The sequence below is a fragment of the Pan troglodytes genome, chromosome 4 (assembly GCF_028858775.2).
Source record: "Pan troglodytes isolate AG18354 chromosome 4, NHGRI_mPanTro3-v2.0_pri, whole genome shotgun sequence".
Taxonomy (NCBI): Eukaryota; Metazoa; Chordata; class Mammalia; order Primates; family Hominidae; genus Pan; species Pan troglodytes.
Window position 1 is genome coordinate 45,229,250 of NC_072402.2, and position 23,144 is coordinate 45,252,393.

The following is a 23,144-nucleotide window of genomic DNA, read 5'->3' on the forward strand; positions in this document are numbered from 1 at the left end:
AAAAATTAAAAAAATTTTAAAACCAAAGCGCTATTTGTTGCTATGCATCAGATTCAAGCAAAAGATTAAAAACAAAATACATATGTCAGTGTGTGCTTTTATAAGGACAGGATTTAATTTTTATTTATAGTTTTGCCCAATATATACCATGTGCAATTGTATAGCATCTAAGAAGTCTTAGGAAAAGTGGAAAAGCAAAAATTCATAATATAGTTAACTTAAAATTACAAAAAATTTTAAGGTAAATACTGAAAATTTCAGTGGCATAGGAGAGTCTACTACACACATATCCTTGGAAGAAGGCAAAATATCAACTTACTTCAGAGAATAATGTAGCCAGTGGAACATACTCTAACATTTGCTACTGTTCAACCAAAATAATTTTAGGTAGGGCTTTTATCTCATCCTTCAGTTATTATTATTTTATTCTTCTTATTGTTCTCATTATTATTTATTCTCATTATTATCCTATTAAGTTCTAGAAATATAAAAACAATGTAGGACTTCCATTCTCATTTTGGACTATACATCTTCCTCAAATAAAGACAAATTATCAAAACCACTGGGCAAGTTTTCAGAGTATGTTCATTACAATTCAATCCCTCAATACTTAAAAAAAATCAAACATGGTTTACCACATTCTTATTTGGCTTTATTCAACTCACTGGGAGAAAGTAAATTGTAACGTTTAAATGAAAAATTAGGAGCTTTTATTAAAGAATTAAGATTGTTCTCAAACTTACTTTAATGATGAGACACTTATTTTACTGAGTATATTCCTCTTCTTCGCAAAAATTCGGTAGCTGTATCTTTCCCTTAAGCTTCAGACAGACATAATAATGCAGCCAACAAACTATATATTACACATCTGGTGTCTACTTGCAATGTTATATAACAGCCAAACACCAGAGTGGGTTATCCCAGTCAAAGCATGTCAGATATTGCACTAGGACTTTTGAATCTCAGACCATTGAAAAAAAAAAAAGGAAGAAAGAAAAGATTTCTATGAAAGCTTTCTGTTTTGAGCACTATACATTTTTTAACAAGGGAGCAAACAACAGAAAAAACAAACATACACACACAAATGAGGGATTATGAAATCACTTACCTCCTGTTGTTCCATATATTCTCTATGTCTCCGAGCTGCCTCATGCCTCCATAACTTTAGGCAAACCAAAGCACTAATGAGATACACTATCATGGTGACAAACAGGAAGATCATTGCAGCTATCTGTCCTCCTTCTACCCGGCAGAACACTGCATTCACTGGTGTATTAAATAACGGATAGTAGCAGAGGCCACCTCTGTTGGTATCATTCACATAGACTATGGCTGCGGCCATATACAAAATAAACAAGGCAACGTTAATTCCAAATTCAGTTAGGGGCCACCAATTAGAGTCCAGAAGAATGGTCCGGTAATACATGGACATGCCAAGAACCAGAATAATAATGGTGGTGATCCAAGCTAATCCAGCAACCACGAGTACAAAAGGGGTCTTAGGGCCAGTGTAGTAATAGCCCCCATACATACTGCCCAGTCCACCAACGCCTCCCATGCCATACGGTTGTGAATATCCAAACAAGTTGTACCACTCACTGTCCTTGTGAATGTAAGCTGTGACACAAGCAAAGACACCGGCCCCCAAAAGCAGCTCCACCACACCCAGTATTCTCAGCAGGCCTGCCCACGACTTCATGTAGGAGTATCTCAGGTTATACTCCTCCACCTTCTCACTGTATGTTCGAACTGTTTGTGTGTGTCGGTCTAGAGATCCATAGGGATCCCGGGGAAACACTGCGTCAGCCTCTTTCCGGGAACTAAAGGTTCCTTCTGACCCTCCGTAGGGATCTTTGCAGGAGTTGGGGGGCGAACGGTGGTTCGGTCTTGCTGGAGAGGCTGGTGGTGAACACTCCACTCCATCGGAGATGTACCTGATATCAGACACCGGCTTATCCCATTCGGGGTCCTTTTTCTTCCCTCTGAAAAAGTTCTTCCAGGAGTCAGGGACAAAGCGCCTTACTGGTTTGAGATCTGGCGCTATAGCTGGTTCTTCTGTGTCACTTGAGTAGAAGTCTGGGCCGAATGGTGGCTGTAATGGGAGAGGGGGTGGTGGCAAGGGATCAGCGCTCACTGCCCGCTCACTGTCATGAAGAGTTGGGTGGGTTCTTATGGTGCTATCTTGATAGGGCAGGTCGCTTGGGACCTCATCGTAGCGCCTGTCCCGATTCCTGGATCTTCCATCATTTGACGACATTTGTGATTTTCACACCTGTGGCCAAATTTAAAGTTATCACTTATGATTAGTTACTTATCCTCTCAATGATGCTGATTTTATTCATGTAGTAGCAAAAAGTATTTAGGAGACCAACAGGACCATGTCTAATTATTATGATATACAAAAATGATAAATATGATACCGGGCACAGTGGCTCATGCCTGTAATCCCAGCACTTTGGGAGGCCAAGACAGACGGATCATTTCAGGTCAGGAGTTTGAGACCAGCCTGACCAACATGGTGAAACACTATCTCTACTAAAAATACAAAAACTAGCCAGGCGTGATGGCATGCGCCTGTGATCCCAGCTACTCAGGTGGCTGAGGTATAGACCGCTTGAACCCAGCAGGCAGAGGTTGCAGTGAGTCGAGATTGCACCACTGCACTCCAGCCTGGCTGACAGGGCTAGACCCTGTCTCAAAAAAAAAAAAAAAAAAAAAAAAAGATAAATATGTATATTTTAAAACTATAGATTTTGTGTATTTTAAACAATTATATTACCCAGGGATACAGTCATCACTCTATGCCATTTTAAGTGCAATCAAGATTTAAAATCTTAGGCTGAGCATGATGGCTCATGCCTGTAATCCTAGCACTTTTGAGAGGCCAGGGCAGGAGGATCACTTAAGGCCAGGAGTTGAAGACCAGCCTGGCAACATAGTGAGACCCTGTATCTACAAAAATTTTTTTAAAATTAGCCGTGTGTGGTGCTGTGCCCACAGTCTCAGCTACTTGGGAGGCTGAGGTGGTGGAAAGAATCACCTGACCCCAGGAGTTTGAGGTTACAGTGGGCTATGATTACACCACTGCACTCTAGCCTGGGTGACACAGTGAGTCTCTGTCTCTAAAAAAAGAAAAAAAAAAAGAAATGAGAAATGATTTATAAATCTAATTTATCTGTGAGCCCTATTAAACAATACAATAAAAAACAAAAGTGACAAAACTTTAACAAAACAGAACGCGAACACACTCCCAAGTAGAGTCATTTCCTCAAACATCTCAATCAAAATACTAAGAGTTTGAGTGTAGCGAAATTTGATGGGTCAGCAAATATTCTTCATTTTCACTTGGAATAGCCTAGGAGAGGCAGTCTGTTAAAATACAGGGTGTGCACAGCCCTTCCCCTTCCTAAATCAACAAAGTCATTTTAGAGGACTTGCTTCTTCCAGTCTAAAATATTAACAATTGAAACTAGATGTAAAAAAATTGAATCTCAGAGACAACATCACCAAAGGCTAAGGCTCCCCCAAGGCACAATAGAGAATGGCAGCAATGACCATTACTATTACTCTTTCGAGAGCAATTCAGGTGATTTACTGTTCCCAAGGAGAGACTCAAGTATCTCAGAAGGTATTCAATCCACCTCAAAAATAAAGCATAGAAAATGCACTTTTACTAAGCCTGTTGATTCATGAAATCAATGCTCTGCACCCATATACAGAAAGAAGGAAACCATTTGTGAATTAACTACTAGTTTTAAGGTATGCTGAATTTCTCTCTCGAATTGTTTATAAGTATTTTGTTTGAAGACTTAAAAAATTTTTTTCATTCACACCCTGCCAAGTCTCATTATTGAAGACTTAAACTGGGCACATGGTATTGTACTTGATACTATGAAGGTCTCAAAATTAAAATGGATAACCCCATCTTTTTTGTTATTGTTTTGTTTATTTATTTAATATTTTTAAGACAGGGTCTCACTCTGTTTCCCAGGCCAGAGCATAGGAGCACAATCATAGCTCACCGCAGCCTCAATCTCCCTGGCTCAAGCACTCCAGCTGCCTCAGCCTCCTGAGTAGCTGGGACTACAGGTGCATGCCACCATACCCAGCTAATTCTTTTTTTTTTTTGAGACAGAGTCTCACTCTGTCGCCCAGGCTGTAGTGCAGTGGTGCCATCTCGGCTCACTGCAAGCTCCGCCTCCCAGGTTCACGCCATTCTCCTGCCTCAGCCTCCCAAGTAGCTGGGACTACAGGTGCTCGCCACCACGCCCGGCTAATTTTTTGTATTTTTAGTAGAGATGGGGACCATGTTAGCCAGGATGGTCTTGATCTCCTGACCTCATACTCCACCCGCCTCGGCCTCCCAAAGTGCTGGGATTACAGGTGTGAGCCACCACGCTCGGCCGCTAATTCTTTAAAATTTTTAGTAGACATTAAGTATCACTATGTTGCCTAGGCTGGTCTTGAACTCCTGGGCTCAAGCGATCCTCCTGCCTTGGCCACCCAAAGTGCTGGGATTACAAGCGTTAGCCACTGCACCTGGTCTGATAACCCCATCTTTATACTGTTGAACAATTTGGAAATTCCTAAGGCTTTATTTTATTTTACTTTGGAAAACGAAGACCCTTCATTTAACCTGCCTTGCACCAGGCATGCTGAAAGTATACTGGTGGACAAACCACACTGAAATCCTTGCCTTCATGATGCTTTAACCGGGGGAGTGCCGGGCAGATTGACAGATGATAGATAAATGAAATATACAGTATGCTAAAGAACAAAGTTGAGAAAGGGGGTAAAGACTGCAATGGGGACAGGATGTTACCATCTTAAACCGAGCGGGCAGGGAAATCTTCATAGAGAAAGGGATATCTGAGTATAGAACTGAAGGTGAAGGAGGAAGCCAGGCCATTATCAGGGACAAGTGTTCAGGCAGATGGAATAGCTAGCGCAAATGCCCTGAAGCAGGAGTGCCTGGTATGTTCAAGAAATATTTAGGCATGGAAGCTACTGTGGCAGCAGCAAAGTGGGTAAGAAGGTGAATAGTAGAACTGAGGCCATCTGAATCATGTAGGGCCTTGAAAACCACTGGAAAGAAAGGACTTTGTCTTTTGCTAGGAGTGAGATGAGAAGCCACTGGAGGATTCTGAATAAAGGAGTGACATGATTTGACTTGTTTTAACAGTATCACTATGGATGCTGTGTTGAGAGTACACTCCAGAAGGCAAGAGGTAAAACAGGAAGACTGGCTAGGCCATTGAAATAATCCAATGGATCACTGAGATCTTGAGAAGAGGTCAAATGCTAGACAGGTATTTAAAATTTTTATTATAGAATTTTTCAAACATAATAAAAAGTAGAAAGAATAGCATTATGAACCCTTGTGTACCCACATCCAGCTTCTACACTTATCGATTTACGGCCAAACTTGTTTCATTTATACTCCCCATACTATTTCCTCTGCCAATAGAGTCCTCTGAAGTAAACCCCAGACATCTGATCATTTTATCTATCTGTACCTCATTCTCCACCCCTCCAGCTTAGCCTTGGGGAGCAGCAGACTGAAGAGTGTTTCAGATGCGTTAAAAATCCAGGTAGAGACGTTAAGAGGGCAAGCAAGGCACACAGGGTATGTACAGACTGGAGACAAGGGAATGGGGTGGAAACCCAGGGTCTTCTAATAGGGCACTCCGACCTTAGAGGATTAACTGTGATGGCCCCAGCAGGGTGCCCAATGCAAAGCCGCTCTGTATATTATAACAATCAGTTATTTTTGTACCTTTCTCTTTCTTTCTCTAAAAAAGTGTAAGTTCTAGAAATGCTATTACGACTCTAGTTTTTGAAACACATTCCTAAGAAATGTAGAAGCAAAAGCACAACAAATGATTTTAGCAAGTTTTACACAGCATTTACAGGATACGCTATGCTTAATTCAACTCACTGGTAAAAATACGATTCACTGTAATGGATTTAACTCTTCACCTGTGAAGTGGCTTATTTGAATCAAACCACCCTATCCATTTTTAAAGAAAAAACAAGCAATTATTAAAGAGTTGTGGAAAAGCAAGATAATGTGATTTTTAGAAGGGAATGGTTAGCTGTATTTCATTACATCTTAAATATCTGGATACCCCTAAGTCTTTCAGGATGTCACTGAGAGTTCGTTCTGGTCCCGCAGGTCGCGGCAGCGTGTCTTTGTCCTGCTCAGGCCCCGGACCCTTACTCCACTCTTGGACACTCATCTTGGAAAGCCGCGGCAATGGCAGGAGAAATGGCTCCCCCAGCAAAATGTCACAGGAATCATGCCTGGTCACCTTTACACAAACAGAACCACCGGTTTACCTGGCTTAAAAGTTTTGCTGGACCCAAGAAACGGGTAGATTTCGGACACTTCTGCGCTTCCGAGGGGTCGGGAAAGGCTCGCGGTTCTAACTAACCCACGACTGCCCGGGGGTACCGAGCATTTTCGCTGTGGGGTCTCCCCCGCGCCAGCCTCTGTGCGCCCGGTCCCACAAATCTCATTGTGTCCTCGGTTCTGCCCGCGCCGGCAAGGCGTTCGTCTTCGCGTTTCTGGCTGAAACCCACTGTCTTTGGAGATTCCGCCCCAACGAGGCCGAAACTAAGCCGGGAGACCTTCCAGGTAAGGAGCACCGGGATCGCCCCGAGGTGCGCGCCCCGCCCCGCGCCCGGAAGGACGGCGGCTCGGCCGCACCTGCGTCCGCAGAGCGAAACCTGGCGGGACGCGGGCCTCCCCGGATCCCTGGCTCCGGCCTCCCCCGCGGGCTATGGCAGGCTGAGCGCCGAGCGCGGGCACCCCTCCGTCCCCGCACACCTGGGCCGGGGGCCGCCGGGCCCTCCTCTCCCGGTCACGTGGCCCCACCCCGGTCCCACTTACCTGCGCAGCCGCCAGGAAGAGCGCGCACGCCGCCCAGGACTCTGAAACCGGTATCGGGCTCCCGGGGTGGGGGCGGGGCCGGGACGGGACGAGCCCAGCTTTCCCCGCCCGGCTTTGCCCCGCCCGGATCTGTCGGCCCGACAACCGCTCTGGGCCCAGGCTGCTCGGTGCCACCAGCCGGCACCTCGCGGCAATGACTACACACTGGGCTCTTTTGGAAAGACAGTTTACAGTTCTCATCGCAAAGCTGTCATCCTCTTCCCTATCTTTTGAAAAGTTTGACAATGGGGGAGGGAGATTGGTGCACTGTGCCTAAGGACCCATGGCAGACAGTGCGTGCTAGATAATGTTAAAAGACAGGAAAAACAAAATTAAATTCAACATTTTAATTGTGATATAACTTATGTAAATACTTTCCAAAAAGTATCTAAGATATTCCACTGTACAACACATCAAAACTATCTGAGAAGTGGGAGACAATAAAGTGTAAATAAGGCACACAGTTTACACTCGTAATTGCATCCTAAACTGTTGAATAGTTGATATTTACAACCCCCCAATAACGTTTTTGCATCCTGAATTAGTCCTTCACATTTTGATATTTGGCATAATGTTCAAACACACTTTATACACACTGACCGCTCCTTAAACCACTCACAGCTTTAATACCGAAAAAATTAAGAGATTTGAAGGCTTGATCTTCTATTTACTTCAAGATGACAGAAGAGTAGGTTTCTTGTGATGAAATACTACAAGAATGAAGAATTAACAAACTGTTGTGTAATTCATCAGAAAAGCATATTAACTCTGCTGAAGTACCACTGAATGAAACAAAAATGAAGCTGTGAAGTAGCAATCTGATTAGCAGGCTGGCTTCTATGTCCCATCACTCTCGTAGTCTTCTATTATTATGTTTTCTTCCATGTCTCCTTGGGCTGAAAAGGGCTGGGGCTGGCTAGCAGGCAGTTCACTGGCACTATTCTGACTCAAAGGAAGAGACCAGGTTTCCGGCGCAGTGGCTTGAGTGGGTTCACCCAGAGATTCCTCTGCAGAATGTCCTCCATTAAGCTGGGCTTCATCTCCGCTGCCAGGGTCTATCATTCCATGTTCCCTGTCAGTCAGGGCTTCCATTTTCAATCTGTCAGATTCACAGTGCAGGCATTAATAAGAACCAAAGGAGAAGATTTTTAAATTACACCATGAGTGTGATGATTATGAAGCCATCTTTCATTTACCTACATTGTGCTGTTTAGCTAGTCCCTTTAACTATAAAAACAAAACTACAAGGTAAATGACAAACTGAATAAGTTCCTACAACTTAAAATACAAAAAGGAGCTGAACACGGTGGCTCATGCCTGTACTATCAGCACTGTGGGAGGCCAAGGCAGGCAGATCGCTTGAGGCCAGGGGTTCAAGACCAGCCTGGCCAACATGGCGAAAACCCATCTCTATTGAAAATAGAAAAATTAGCCAGGCGTGGTGGCACGCGTCTGTAATCCCAGCTACTCAGGAGGCTGAGGCAGGAGAATTGTTTGAACCCAGGAGGCAGAAGTTGCAGTGAGCCAAGCTCGTGCCACTGAACTCCAGCCTGGACGACAGAGCAAGACTCTGTCTCCAAACAAAAAACAAACAAACAAACAAAAAAACCAAACCAAACCACAACAACAAAAACACCTAAAAATAAAAAGAAAGAATGTCTTCAGTAAAGAATTTTTCTTTTTTTTTTTTTATTGAGACTGTCTTTCTCTATCGCCCAGGCTGGAGTGCAGTGGTGCAATCTCAGTTTACTGCAACCTCTGCCTCCCAGGTTCAAGCGATTCTCCTGCCTCAGCCTCCCAAGTAGCTGGGATTACAGGCACATGCCACCATGCCCAACTAATTTGTATTTTTAGTAGAGATGGGGTTTCACCATGTTGGCCAGGGTAATCTTGAACTCCCGAACTCAGGTGATCCACCTGCCTCCGCCTCCCAAAGTGCGGGGATTACAAGTATGAGCCACCACACCCAGCCTTCAGTAAAGAATTTTTACAAATTAAAAAGGAAAAAATGAAATATAATAGAAAAATGGGCACAAACATGGACAACTTATAAAACAAATACAAATGGTTCCTAAATTGTTAAATCTAATTTGAAATTTTAAAAATGAAAATTAACATAATGAGCTATTACTGTCATCTTTTTTTTTTTTTGAGACAGTCTTGCTCTGTCGCCCAGGCTACAGGGCAGTAGCACGATCTTGGCTCACTGCAACCTCCGCTTCAGGTTCAAGCGATTCTCCTGTCTCAGCCTCTGGAGTAGCGGGGATTACACGCAGGCACCATCACACCCAGCTAGTTTTTGTATTTTTAGCAGAGATAGGGTTTCACCATGTTGGCCAGGCTGGTCTCGAACTCCTGACCTTAGATGATCCACCCACCTCAGCCTCCCAAAGTGCTGGGATTACAGGCATGAGCCACTGCGCCTGGCCTATTACTGTCATCTTCTAAACTGGCAAAGATTCTTTTAAAATCCAGTGGTGGGAAGGGTTAGGAGAAAAGAACATACTGATACACTGTAAGTGGATATAAAACTGGCAAAATATTCTTGCCAACAATTTGGCAATAAAGAGGAAAAGCCCCAAAAGGTATATACCTATTGATCCAGCAATTTCATTTGTAGGAATTCACCCTAAGTAAATAGTATTTGAAGTGCATGATGACTTATCTATAAGGCTGGGATAGTAAAAGCTGAAAAAAAGCTAAATGGGCAAAAATAACGTGTAGGTTGAATTACAGGAAATTAAACATCTATTAAATATTAAGTATTAATATTTAATACTGAATACTAAACATATGAACGATGGTTTTAAATATGGTCAACATAAATAAAAGATAGTACCAGTCATTGTAATATATAGCACTGAAAATACTGCCTCTCACGCCTGTAATCCCAGCACTTTGGGAGGCCGAAGTGGGCGGATCACGAGGTCAGGAGATCAAGACCATCCTGGCTAACACAGTGAAACCCTGTCTCTACTAAAAATACAAAAAATTAGCTGGGCGTGGTGGCAGATGCCTGTAGTCCCATCTACTTGGGAGGCTGAGGCAGGAGAATGGTGTGAGCCTGGGAGGCGGAGCTTGCAGTGAGCCGAGATCGTGCTACTGCACTCCAGCCTGGGCGATAAAGCTAGACTCCGTCTAAAAAAAAAAAAGAAAATACTGCCTCTCAAGTCACATCAAGTAGGTAGTTGAACCAATAATAAAATAGTGAAGATTCTCATTCAATTTAGGCTTGTGTAAATTGCAGCAACTCAATACATCTCAGGAGCAATACAATAGAACATACTTGTCTTTATTTTGATGCCATAATCTTAGGGGGTTGGGGAGAGAAGCCATCAAAGAGACTTGGTCCTGCTTTCATTCAGAGGGATGTGAGAAGAAAAGCAGTGTTTATGAAATGTGTAAGCCCTGATCACATCCCAGTGGGACGATGCTTCAAGATCCATCCATCATGGTCTTTCTGCGATAGGAAAGATGGGCCCCACATAGCTAAGCCAGTATACAGAAAAAAACATTAACACTACAAAGGCCTTAATGAATCTTGGAGGTAAAGAGGGGGAAAAAAGCTCACATCACAGGAGTTTTCCATTTGGGACCAGAAATAGGAGAAAAGGTAGGAGGAGTCAGAGGTGCCATTTCTATCACTTACTTTTGTCCATGCATTCAGTAAGCAAGATTTTTTTAAATCCTTTTTTTTAGATAGAGTTTTGCTTTTGTTGCCCAGGCTGGGGTGCAATGGTGTGATCTTGGCTCAGTGCAACCTCCACCTCCTGGGTTGAAGTGATTCTCCTGCCTCAGCCTCCTGAGTAGCTGGGATTACAGGCATGTGCCACCACACCCGGCTAAATTTTGTATTTTTAGTAGAGATGGGGTTTCACCATGTTGTCCAGGCTGGTCTTGAACTCCTGATCTCAGGTGATCCACCTGCCTCGGGCTCCCAAAGTGCTGGGATTACAAGCATGAGCCACCACGCCCGGCCATTTTTAAAATCTTTAAACAATTCCTGAGTGCTTAATTTGATCTTACAAATAAGCTAAGTCAAAGTGAAATATAAGTTTTGTGTTAATCACTGATAATGGCACAGAAGCTACTTTCCAATAAAATGAACAGTATATATGTATATATATATATATATATATATATATATATATAGACAGACAGACATCTATTTTTTGCTTGTTTAAATTTTCTAAAATAAGAAAATATGAAGGACTCTTCTACTTTCTGAGGCAGTTCCTAGTCACTGCAGGTCTTCAAGCATAGGCTAAGAACATCTCTCAACAGGAAAGCTGGCAAGGGGTTTCTAGATTTGTTGAGTTGGAGGATTTTAAAGATTCCTCTGCCTTTGTGATTCCATGCTTCCATTTAATCTGGTATAGTCCATTGGGAGTGGGTGAAGATATGCTGTTATATTTAAGAAAAGGAAGGGTCTACAATACAATTATGTTTATAAATTACTAGGTACAGTATGTCTTTCTTGGATGTTACAGGTAACAGTTATTGATTCATATTGAACATATTCAGTAGACATTTCATTATCAGCTTTTTGGAAATTGAGATGATCAGCTTACCTTCCAAAGTGTCGCTTCAGAGGGAGCCTTCCAATATCTTGGATAAAAGAAATCTGAGCTGAAACAGATTTTTTAAAAGTTGTAAACAATTTTCCAAAGAAAATACACAAATGGCCAATAAGCACATGAAAAGATGCTGAACATCACTCATCTTTAGAGAAATGCAAATCCAAGCCATAGTGAGATACCAATTCACATCTATTAGGATGACTGTTATAAAAAACCAGAAAACAAGAAGTGTGGGTAAGGATGTAGAGAAACTGGAACCCTTGTGCATTGCTCATGGGAATGTAAAATGGTGTAGCTGCTGTGGAAAACAGTATAGTGCATCCTCAAAAAATTAAAAATGGAATTATTGTATGATCTAACAATTCCACTTCTGGGTATATACCCAAAATAATTAAAAACAGAGTCTCAAAAAGATATTTGTATGCCCATGTTCATATCAGCATTAACAATAATCAATGGGTGGAAGCAACCCAAGTGTCCATCAACAGATGAATGGATAACCAAATATGGTATATACATCTAATGGAATATTACTCAGCTTTAAAAAGGACACATGCTCTAACACAAATGAACTGCGATGACATCATTCTAAGTGAAACCAGTCACAAAAGAACAAATATTGTATGATTCCACTTATATGAAGTATTTAGAGTCATAAATTCATAGAGACAGAAAGCAGAATGGTGGCTGCCGGGGGAAGGGAAAATGGGGAATTAATGCTAATAGTTATAGAATTTCAGTTTTGCAAGAAGCAAAAGTTTTGGAAACTGGTTGCAGAACAAGGTGGATATACTTAACACTACTGCACTGTAGAATTCAAAATGGTTAAGATGATAAACTTTATGCTTTGTATACTTTATCACAATTAAAAATGCAAAAAGAAAAAGAATGACATAGTAAACTTTCAGGATGACAGCATAAGCTCTTGTGTACCCACTCCCAAAGATAATCAAAATCGGTGAAAACTTTTAAAAATCAATCATTTGAAGTCTCTGGAAATTGTCCTAATAGCATACAGCAAATGAGAAAAGATCTATTCAAGAAAATCAAACAGGAAGAATCTGAGGCATCTGAGCCACTATCTCCTCCCTCCCATTCCCAACCCTGAGCTGAGAGGGCTCAGCTTGATGAACATTTCATTCCAGGTGGGTACAGCCAAGAACTAAGGACTCCTTCCTACTGGAGTGCAGCAGGGTGTTTGGGGCTTCCTTTCTCCACCCGGCCCTACTCATAGGATAAGAGGTTCTAACCCAAAGGCACTGTCCCCTGTCCCAACTGCAGTCTCCCTTACCCCAGCTTGTTACATAGCAGAGGGTCCACACTGGGAGAGGCAAGCCAAAATAATCAGAGGCTACCTCTGCAGCTGGGCACCCACCCAGACTAAGTGGCTTAGAGATTTTGCCCAGAGAGGCAGTCCATAGGAAAAAGCTCCGAAGCCTTCCCCAAAGGAACTCACTTTATTTGAAACATAGTGTGGGGAAGTTCAAGCCTAAAGGGCACCCCAGAAACCAGCTCCTCTTAAATAAGAACAAGCTAAACATAAGCCAACTAGTTCATAAGAAACCAGGGAAAGAGACAACTAAGAAGGGCCCTCCTGGTTTCAGAACAACCCTCAGAAACTGGCTTGAAAGCCTACACCTGCCCAAATTAAATTGGATCAGCTTGTGGAGAAATTTTTGTCCTAGAGCACTGCTGAAAACAGAGCAATTAGATAGTAATTAGGGAGTAGTCAGGCACAGTGGCTCACGTCTGTAATCCCAGCACTTTGGGAGGCCAAGGTGGGTGGATCACTTGAGGTCAGGAGTTCAAGACCAGCCTGGCTAACATGGTGAAACGCCATCTCTACTAAAAATAGAAAAATTAGCTGGGGATGGTGGCACACGCCTGTAGTCCCAGCTACTCAGGAGGCTGAAGCATAAGAATTGCTTGAGCCCAGGAGGTGGAGGTTGCAGTCAGTCATCGTACCACTGCACTCCAGTCTGGGTGACAGAGCGAGACTCTTTCCTCAAAAAAAAAAAAAAAAAAGTAATTAGGGTAGCCAACAGTGTGATAACAAAGGAAGCAAAGAGCTATACAGACATATCAGGGAAAGAGACAAAGTGAGCTCTGCTAAAACCACCATCATCCCAAGTAAACTGTGGGCACAGCCAAGGATGAGCTCTCTGAAGAGGGAGAAAGGCTTCATATTGCAAAAGACAGACTTCATTACATGAGTTTAGCCAAGTCACTAAACAAATAAACAAGCACACAACAATAAAAACAAGCCCCAGAGGAGGAGATTCAATATTCTCCAAAATTGCTACAATATATTCCCTAAAACATCTAGTTTTCAACAAAAAATTATGACATGTAAAGAAACAGGAAAGTGTGACCTACACACAAGAAAAAGGTGGGTAAAACAAACTGCCTTTGCGAGGGCTCAGACATTAAATTTAACAGTAAAAGACTTCAGATAAACCATTATAAATATTTTCAAAGTAGAAAAGGAAATCATGCTCAAAGTAGTAAACAAAGCTGTAATGACAATGTCTCATGAAAAAGAGTATCAACAAAAAGGCAAAAATTATAAAAAGAACCAAATGAAAATTCTGGAGTCAAAAGGTACAATAACTAAAATGAAAAATTCACTGAAGGGGCTCAACAGTAGATTTGAACCAGAAGTATCATCAAACTTGGACATAGGCCAGGCGTGGTAGCTCATGCTTGTAATCCCAGCCCTCTGGGAGGCCGAGGCAGGCAGATCACCTGAGGTCAGGAGTTCAAGGCCAGCCTGGCCAACATGGCGAAACCCCGCCGGGCATAGCGGCACATGCCTGTATTCCCAGCTACTCAGGGGGTTGAGGCAGGAGAATTGCTTGAACTCGGGAGGTGGAGATTGCAGTGAGCTGAGATGGTGCTACCGCACTCCAGCCTGGACAACAGAGGGAGACTCTGTCTCAAAAAAAAAAAAAAAAAAAACTTGGACATAGATTGACATATAGAAGACAGAAGAAATATGAACAAAATCTCAGAAAAATGTGGAACACTTTCAAGTGAACATACCCTAATGAAAGACTAGAAGGACAGAAAGAAGCAGAAAAATATTTAAAGAAATAATGGCTGAAAATGACATAGTAAATAAAAGCAGAAGAAACAGTATAAAAATAGACAAGAAAAACCAAAACATCTTACTTTTACTAATTTTTATAAACCTTTTAAAGTTTGCACATCTAACACTATGAGGACCTTTGGATACTTACCTGTTAAAAATTCTACTACACAGGCCGAAGCAGGTGGATGACCTGAGGTTAGGAGTTTGAGACCAGACTGGCCAACATAGTAAAACCCCATCTTCACTAAAAATACAAAAATTAGCTGGGTGTGGTGGTATGCGCCTGTAATTCAAGCTACTCAGGAGGCTGAGGTAGGAGAATTGCTTGAACCTGGGAAGTGGAGGTTGCAGTGAGCCAAGATGGTGCCACTGCACTGCAGCCTGGGAGATACAGCAAGACTCCATCTCAAAAAAAAAAAAAAAATCTACTACAAACAGAGTTATTTTAATTAACAAACAAAATTGTATATATTTACTGTGGGCAACATATTGTTTTAATATATATATTGTAGAATGACTATAGCTAATTAACATATATATTACCTCACAGAGTTATTATTTTTGTGGCAAAGACACTTTACATTCACTCTCAGCATTTTTCAAGAATACAATATATTGGTTGGGTGTGGTAGCTCACACCTGTAGTCCCAGCACTTTGGGAGGCTGAGGTGGGAGGATTGCTTGAACCCAGGAGTTCAAGACCAGCCTATGCAACATGGCAAAACCCTGTCCTTACAAAAAAAAAATACAAAAATTAGCCAAGTGTGGTGGTGCGCACCTGTGGTTACCAGCTACTCAGTAGGCTGAGGTGGGAGGATCACTTGGGCCAAGGAGGTTTAGGCTGCAGTGAGCCGTGATCATACCACCACAATCCAGCTTGGGTGATAAGAGTGATACTCTGACTCAAAAAAAAGAAACAAAACCACACACACACACACACACACACACAGAATACTATTAATTATAGTCACCATGTTGTAAAATAGAATTCTTGAATTTATTCCTCCTACATAACAAAATTTTGTATTCTTTGATCAATAACTCCCCTATCATCCAAGCCCATGGTAATCCCATTCTGTGCTCTACTATTATGAGATCAACTTTTTTAGCTCCTATATAAGTGAGAATATGCAATATTTGTCTTTCTGTGCCTGGCTTATTTCATTTCAGATAAGGTCTTCCAGGTTCATCCATGTTACTGCAAATGACAAGATTTTGTTCTTTTTTATGGCTGAATAGTATTCCACTGTGTATATATACCATGTTTTCCTCATCCAATGGACAATTAGACTGACGCTATATCTTGGTTATTGTGAATAATGCTGCAATAAAATTGGGAGGGAGGGCAGATCTCTCTTCAACATACTGACTTCATATTCTCTTTTTTTTTTTGAGATGGAGTCTGGCTCTGTCACCTAGGCTGGAGTGCAGCAACACAATCTCAGCTCACAGTAACCTCCACCTCCTGGATTCAAGCAATTCTCCTGCCTCAGACTCCAGGATAGCTGAGATTACAGGAGTACACCACCACATCTGGCTAATTTTTTATATTTTTGGTAGAGACGGGGTTTCACCATGTTTGCCAGGCTGGTCTCAAACTCCTGGCCTCAAGTGATCCGCCTGCCTTGCCTCCCAAAGTGCTGGGATTACAGGCATGAGCCACCGCGCCTGGCCTTGACTTCATATTCTTTGGATATATGTCCAGTAGTGGGACTGCTGGATCATATGGTAGTTCTATTTTTAGAGATTTTTTGTTTGTTTTTTGAGACAGAGTTTTGCTCTTGTTGTCAGGCTGGGGTGCAATGGCGTGATCGTGGCTCACTGCAACCTCTGCCTCCCAAGTTCAAGCAATTCTCCTGCCTCGGCCTCCCAAGTAGCTGGGATTACAGGCATGTGCCACCACGCCCAGCTAATTTTTGTATTTTTAGTAGGGGCAGAGTTTCACCATGTTGGTCAGACTAGTCTCGAACTCCCGACCTCAGGTGATCCACCCACCTCGGCCTCCCAAAGTGCTGGGATTACAAGCGTGAGCCACCACGCCTGGCCTATTTTTAGTTTTTTTGGTGTGTTTTTTTTGTGTGTGTGTGTTTTTAGTAGAGATGGGGTTTCACTATGTTGCCAGGCTGCTCTCAAACTCGTGACCTCGTGATCCGCCCGCCTCAGCCTCCCAGAGTGCTGGGATTACAGGCGTGAGCCACTGCGCTCGGCCTATTTTCAGTTTTTTAAGGAACCTCCATACTGTTCCTCAAAACAGCTGTACTAATTTACATTCTTACTAACTCTGTGATTCCCTTTTCTCCACACCCTAGCCAACATTTGTTATCATTTATCTTTTGGTAACGCCATTCTAACTGGTGTAATATGATATCTCATTGTGGTTTTAAGTGTGTTTCCCTGATCATTAGTGTTAAGCCTTAATGTTAAGCAGTTTTTCATATACCTTTTGGCCAGTCTTCTTTTAAGAAATGTCTATCTGGTCCTTTGCCTTTTGAGACAGCATCTCACTCTGTCCCCCAGGCTAGAATGTAGCAGCGTGATCTCGGCTCACTGCAACCTTCCCTTCCCAGGCTCAAACCATCCTCTCACTCAGCCTCCAAGTAGCTGGGACTGCAGGTGTGTGCCACTACACCCGGCTAATTTTATCTATTTTTTTTTTTTTTGAAACAGAATTTTGCTCTTGTTGCCCAGGCTGGAGTGCAATGGTGCAAACTCGGCTCATGGCAACCTCCGCCTCCCGGGTTCAAGCAATTCTCCTGCCTTAGCCTCCCGAGTAGCTGGGATTACAGGCGCCCGCCACTGCACCCAGCTAATTTTTTGTATTTTCAGTACAGGTGGGGTTTTGCCATGTTGGCCAGGCTGGTCTCGATCTCCTGACCTCAGGCGATCCACCCACCTCGGCCAACCAAAGTGCTGGGGTTACAGGCGTGAGCCACCGTGCCCGGCCAATTTAATCTATTTTTTGTAGAGACAGGGTTTCACCATGTTGCCCAGGCTGGAATTGCCTGTTTTTTAATTGGGTTGTTTTCTTACTATTGCATTCTTTGAGTTCCTTATATATTTTGATTATTAACCCCTTATCAGATGTATAATTTACAAATATTTTCTCCCATTATGTAGGTTGGCTCTTCATTCTGTTGTTTCCTTCGCTGTGCAGAGGCTTTTCAGTTTTGATGTAATCCTATTTGTTTATTTTTGCTTTTGTTGCCTATAATCAGGATCTTTAAAAAATAGCTCTTTGATATGAACAGCTTAGAGATGTGATCCCAGAATCTGAAGTTTTAATTAGTGGAGAAATGATAAAAGTTAACTTCACCAGCAATTTTACCATCAGTTTCTCTTTTGTAATGTGTATTTTAAGGGCCATATTTCATTAATGATCACCTGTCTGTGGTGCTAATCTTCAAAACAGAAAACAGAATTTGTGTCATATTAAAAATGTTAGTAATCTACCATATAACTTATCAAAACATCTCAGAAATTTTATTTTATTTTTTTGGAGAGGGTCTCGCCCTGTCACCCAAGCTAGACAGGCTAGAGTGCAGTGGGGTGATCACAGCTCACTACACCCTTCACTTCCCGGGCTCAAGTGATCCCCTTACTGCAGCCTCCCGAGTAGCTGGGACTTCAGGTGCAAGCCATGACACCCAGCTAATTTTTAAATTTTTTTGTAGAGACAAGGTATCACCGTGTTGCCTAGGCTGGTCTCAAACTCCTGGGCTCAAGCGATCTTCCCACCTTGGCCGCCCAAAGTTCTGGGATTATAGGCATGAGCCGCCATGCCTGGCCCAGAAATTTTAAAGATAGAGTTGACCTTATCAGTGATCAGAAGAAAGGATTAAAGACTAAATATCTACTTTGATACAATGAAGTGTTTTATCTTACAGCTTTTGTAAGTACTGATACTTAAAAGTGTTTAAAATGTTGTGTATTCATAGGCAAAAATAACGTTTATGCAGTGGACATGATGAATCTGTTGGTCAGAATCCAGATATCTTTCCTCTCCTTGCCAATTTTTTTTAAGATCACTTCTGTGGTATTTCTGCCAAAAAAATACATATCCTGAATCCAATAATGAGGAATCACCAGACAAACCCAAATTGAGGGATCGTATATACAGTAACTGTCCTATATCCCTCTAAAATGTCATGGACAAAGAAAGACTACAAAACTGTTCCAGATCAAGGGAGACTAAAAACACACGGAAACTAAATCACTAACTGCATCAGGTTATCTTTCACTGGATTCTGGACAAGAAATGGGGAGTTATCATTTTACAAAGGAGATTATTAGGGCTGGGTGCGGTGGCCTGTGCCTATAATCCTAGCACTTTGGGAGGCTGAGGCAAGAGGATTGCTTGAGGCCAGTAGTTCAAGACCAAGCCGGCCAACAAAGCGAGATCCTGTCTCTATTAATTAAAAATAATAAAAAAAGGATATTATTAGGACAATTGGAAAAATTTGAATGGGGACTATAAAATAAACGGTATTAATATTAATTTCCTGATTTGATTGCACACTGTGGTTATGCAGGAAAATGTCCTTGTTTTTGGCAAGTGCAGACTTAAGTTTTTAAGAATAATGGGATATCATGCCTGCAAATTTACTCAAGACTAGTTTAGCAAAATAATACATATATGTGCATGCTTATAAAGAGAGAGAATATAATCAGGCAAATATGGTAAAAAATGTGATAATGAGGAAACAGTGAAGGATATACAAGAATTTTTTTGTACTATTCTTGCATCCTTACATTTAAAATAATTTTTTTTTTTTTTGAGACGGAGTCTCACTCTGTCTCCCAGGCTGGAGTGCAGTGGCGTGATCTCGGCTCACTGCGAGCTCCACCTCCCGGGTTCATACCATTCTCCTGCCTCAGCCTACTGAGTAGCTGGGACTACAGGCACCTGTCACCATGCCCGGCTGATTTTTTATATTTTTAGTAGAGACGGGGTTAGCCAGGATGGTCTTGATCTCCTGACCTCGTGATCCGCCCGCCTCGGCCTCCCAAAGTGTTGGGATTACAGGCGTGAGCCACTGCGCCCAGCCTGAAATAATTTCAAAATAAAGTTTAAAAACTAGTGGCCGGGCGCGGTGGCTCACGCCTGTAATTCTGCACTTTCGGAGTCCGAGGTGGGCAGATCACTTAAGGCCAGGAGTTCGAGACCAGCCTGGCCAACATGGTGACACCCCACCTCTACTAAAAATACAAAAAAAATTAGCCGGGTGTTGTGGCACATGCCTGTAATCCCAGCTACTTTGGAGGCTGAGGCAGGAGAATTGCTTGAACCTGGGAGGCAGAGGTTGCAGTAAGTCGAGATCATGCCATTGCACTCCAGCCTCAGCAACAAGAGTGAAACTCCATCTCAAAAAAAAAAAAACAAAAAGTTTAAAAACTAGTGTAATTTTTTTTTTTTTTTTTTTTGAGACAGAGTCTTGCTCTGTCGCCCAGGCTGGAGGGCAGTGGCGCAATCTCGGCTCACTGCAAGCTCCGCCTCCCAGGTTCATGCCATTCTCCCGCCTCAGCCTCCCGAGTAGCTGGGACTACAGGCACCCGCCACCAGGCCTGGTTTTTTTTGTTTTTTTGGTATTTTTAGTAGAGATGGGGTTTCACCATGTTAGCCAGGATGGTCTCGATCTCCTGACCTTGTGATCCGCCCGTCTTGGCCTCCCATAGTGCTGGGATTACAGGCATGAGCCACTGCACCCGGCCAAAAACTAGTGTACTCTTAAAGCAATTGGCAAGGAGAAGGGCAATCTCTGGATTCTGATCAACAGATTAATCATGACCACTGCCCAAAAGTTATCCCATTTTTGCCTATGAATGCATAACATTTTCAAAACTTGTGCAGATGTATACTGCCACAGGCATAGTAATGTTTGTAGCATTATAATTTCGTAACAGAAATATAATGAAAATATACTATTAATAGGCATTTTTGTGATACTGAAATCCACCAAAATATCCATCATAAGGTTAAATAAAATGTTTATAAATTGGAAAAAAATGAATTAGATTGCTGCTCTGACATTAACTTATAAGATATGAAAGGCTATCCACAGTAAGTGACATAAGCAAATTAAAGCTTGCCTCATTCTGCATGTTTCTACATCCACAGAAGAGTATCTGGAAGAATTTACATTAATCTGTCAAAGCAACCTGTGGTTGTAGGGGAAGTACTTTCAATTTTTACTTTAGAAACTTTTTTTTTTTCCTGAGACAGTCTCGCTCTGTCGCCCAGGCTGGAGTGCAATGGCCTGATCTTGGCTCACTGCAACCTCCGCCTCCCGGGTTGAAGGTTCTCCTGCCTCAGCCTCCCGAGTGGCTGGGATTACAGACGCGTGCCACCACGCCTGGCTAATTTTTTGTATTTTTAGTAGAAATGGGGTTTCCCAGCCTTGGCATCCCAAAGTGCTGGGATTACAGGCATAAGCCACCACGTTCGGCTCTTTATATATTTCTATATCATCTGATGCTTATTGTTTTTTTGAGACAGACCTCACTTTGTCACCCAGCCTGGAGTGCAGGTGTGCGATCTTGGCTCACTGCAGCCTCCACCTCCTGGGTTCAAGTGATTCTCCTGCCTCAGCCTCCCGAGTAGCTGGGATTACAAGCGCATGCCACCACGCCTGGCTAATTTTTGTATTTTTAGTAGAGACAGGGTTTCACCATGTTGGCCAGGCTGGTCTCAAACTCCTAACCTCCAGTGATCTCCCTGTCTTGACCTTCCAAAGTGCTGAGATTACAGGCATGAGCCACTGCACCTGGCCTGTTTGATGCTTTTTTAAAAAAAAAAAACATAAAGGATCCAGAATTATCCAGATCAAAAAATAAAAGGAAAAAAAGTATCTCACTGCATATAGCAATAAATTGGCCCACAAAAAGATATTGCTATAAAACCCTACTTCTGGCCGCGTGCGGTGGCTCACACCTGTAATTCCAGCACTCTGGGGGGCCGAGGCAGGCAGATCACAAGGTCAGGAGATCGAGACCATCCTGGCTAATATGGTGAAACCCCATCTCTACTAAAAATACAAAAATTAGCCAGGTGTGGGGGCGCGTGCCTGTGGTCCCAGCTACTCAGAAGGCTGAGGGAACAGAATTGCTTGAACCCAGGAGGCAGAGGTTGCAGTGAGCCGAGATCGTGCCACCGCAATCCAGCCTGGACAGTAGAGACTCCACCTAAAAAAATAAAATAAATAAATAAATAAATAAATAAACCCTACTTCTTAAAAGAAAAGAAAAACCTATGTTATTACCTTGATTTCTCATTGGAATGGTTAGTAGAGCAAGGTATGGCAATAGCTGAGTTTGGAGGCATAAAGCTGGTAGGCAGAAGTCAGGAAAAAGTGCTTTTGCTGCCAGGCAATTTTCCCGATACTGTATAGAAAAGAAAAAAAAAAGATGAAAGGAAAAATGAAATTAAAAATATGTATTCCTAGACAAACTAAGTTTATTATATAAACTTACACGATAAGTTTATATTAACTTGTGGGTTTATATACCACAAATATACTTTTAATAGCTTATTTAAGTAGTCCTTTATAGTTTTTTTAGCATCGTTTAATAAAGTATTTTACCTACACAACTATTCCACATTTGATAAACAATTTTTAAAAGACATTGAATATATAAGAAAACCAAATTTAAAACTCAAAGGAATTGTTTATGAGCACACACACATCACAAATTACACGAAAACAGTTTTCAATGAAATAATTTGTTTTCTTTAGTCAACACAACGTTATGCTGAGCAAGAGAAAAGCATAATCCCTGCCTTCAAGAAGCTAACAGTCTTAGATAATTTATATGCAGCTACAATGCAAAATTAATATATATGCTATAAAAGACAAAGCAAGTCAATGAGATATAAATTGCTTAAAAGTCATTAAATTCTCCAAGAAATCTGTTGGAAAAAATGTCCTAGGTAATAAATTATAGGGTAATTTTCAGCTGTATGATTTTAGAACTGGAAGACATCTCAGAGATGACCCAGTCCAGGGGTCATGAATTCAGATATTACAGAAGTCAAGCAGGCAATATAAGTGAATGAACCAGCTGGGGACAGTGGTGCCTACTACTCTCATCTCAAAGGGGCAGATGCTACATGGCGAGGTGATTGTTGCTACGCAGAAATATGAGCCAGTGTTATACTTCACTTTCCTTTTATTTTTTTGAGAGATGGGGGTCTCACTCTGTTGCCCAGGCTGGAGTGCAGTGGCACAATCATTGTTCACTGCAAACTCTGCCTCCCAGGCTTAAGCAATCCTCCCAATTCAGCCTCCCAAGTAGCTGGGACTAGGTAGGATAAACAAAAAAAAATTTTTTCTTTTTCCTGTAGATATGGGATCTCACTATATTGCTGGTCTCAAATTCCTGGTGTTTGCCACCACTCCCAGCTAATTTTTTTATTTTTTATTTTTTTATACAGATGGGGTTTCACCATATTGCCCAGGCAGGTCTCAAACTCCTGGGCTCTAGTGATCCTTCCACCTCAGCTTTCCAAAGTGCTCGGATTACAGGTGTGAGCCACTGCACCTGGCCT

The 23,144-nt window shown here is 42.2% G+C and overlaps 2 protein-coding genes across 28 annotated transcripts in view; both read right to left on the minus strand.

Moving 5' to 3' along the window:
* The window catches only part of MARVELD2 (MARVEL domain containing 2), a 29,286-nt gene extending 22,318 nt beyond the window's left edge, over positions 1-6,968 (minus strand). For 2 of the 4 annotated variants that reach the window (XM_063810403.1, XM_517724.9), the window contains exons 1-2: positions 6,893-6,968; positions 1,109-2,272 (exon numbers count right to left, since the gene is read on the minus strand). In XM_063810403.1, the coding sequence (XP_063666473.1) occupies positions 1,109-2,257 (1,149 nt within the window). In that variant the 5' untranslated portion in view covers positions 2,258-2,272; positions 6,893-6,968. Of the gene's footprint in view, positions 1-1,108; positions 2,273-6,339; positions 6,832-6,892 lie in introns of those variants that run through there. The other 2 variants (XM_009449056.5, XM_016953198.4) reach the window with 2 other exon arrangements.
* A 295-nt stretch (positions 6,969-7,263) lies between these two features.
* The window catches only part of RAD17 (RAD17 checkpoint clamp loader component), a 45,344-nt gene continuing 29,463 nt past the window's right edge, over positions 7,264-23,144 (minus strand). For 22 of the 24 annotated variants that reach the window (XM_063810389.1, XM_063810393.1, XM_063810392.1 and 19 more), the window contains 3 exons: positions 21,859-21,979; positions 11,503-11,560; positions 7,264-8,030 (listed from right to left, as the gene is read on the minus strand). In XM_063810389.1, the coding sequence (XP_063666459.1) occupies positions 7,769-8,030; positions 11,503-11,560; positions 21,859-21,979 (441 nt within the window). In that variant the 3' untranslated portion in view covers positions 7,264-7,768. Of the gene's footprint in view, positions 8,031-11,502; positions 11,561-20,193; positions 20,871-21,750; positions 21,980-23,144 lie in introns of those variants that run through there. The other 2 variants (XM_063810402.1, XM_063810401.1) reach the window with 1 other exon arrangement.